This window comes from Camelina sativa, chromosome 11, assembly GCF_000633955.1.
Source record: "Camelina sativa cultivar DH55 chromosome 11, Cs, whole genome shotgun sequence".
NCBI lineage: Eukaryota > Viridiplantae > Streptophyta > Magnoliopsida > Brassicales > Brassicaceae > Camelina > Camelina sativa.
This window is the reverse complement of record NC_025695.1, coordinates 8803838-8804072: the sequence shown is the minus strand read 5'-3', so window position 1 is coordinate 8804072 and position 235 is coordinate 8803838. Positions and strand designations below refer to the sequence as shown.

At 34.0% G+C, this 235-nt stretch overlaps 1 protein-coding gene across 1 annotated transcript in view; it reads left to right on the top strand.

Moving 5' to 3' along the window:
- The window catches only part of LOC104727767 (DNA polymerase epsilon catalytic subunit A), a 5044-nt gene continuing 5026 nt past the window's right edge, over positions 218 to 235 (top strand). The window contains exon 1 of the mRNA XM_010446841.2: positions 218 to 222. Within this exon, the coding sequence (XP_010445143.1) occupies positions 218 to 222 (5 nt within the window). The remainder of the gene's footprint in view (positions 223 to 235) is intronic.

Sequence of the window (235 nt, the reverse complement as noted above, 5' to 3'; positions counted from 1 at the left end):
ACGTGAAGAAGGGCCTCTTATTTATCACCTCGACGTCGCAGCGATGTATCCAAATATCATTTTAACAAATAGGCTTCAGGTACATCTAATCTCTGTCTGTACGTTTTTAACTGAATAGGGATTATTTGTTGTATAACTTACAATTGTAAATCACTATCTACCAACATCAGCTAAATGGTGGTGTTTCTAATAATGGAAAATTCCCTGGAAATATTATATGAAGTGAAACTTTTCT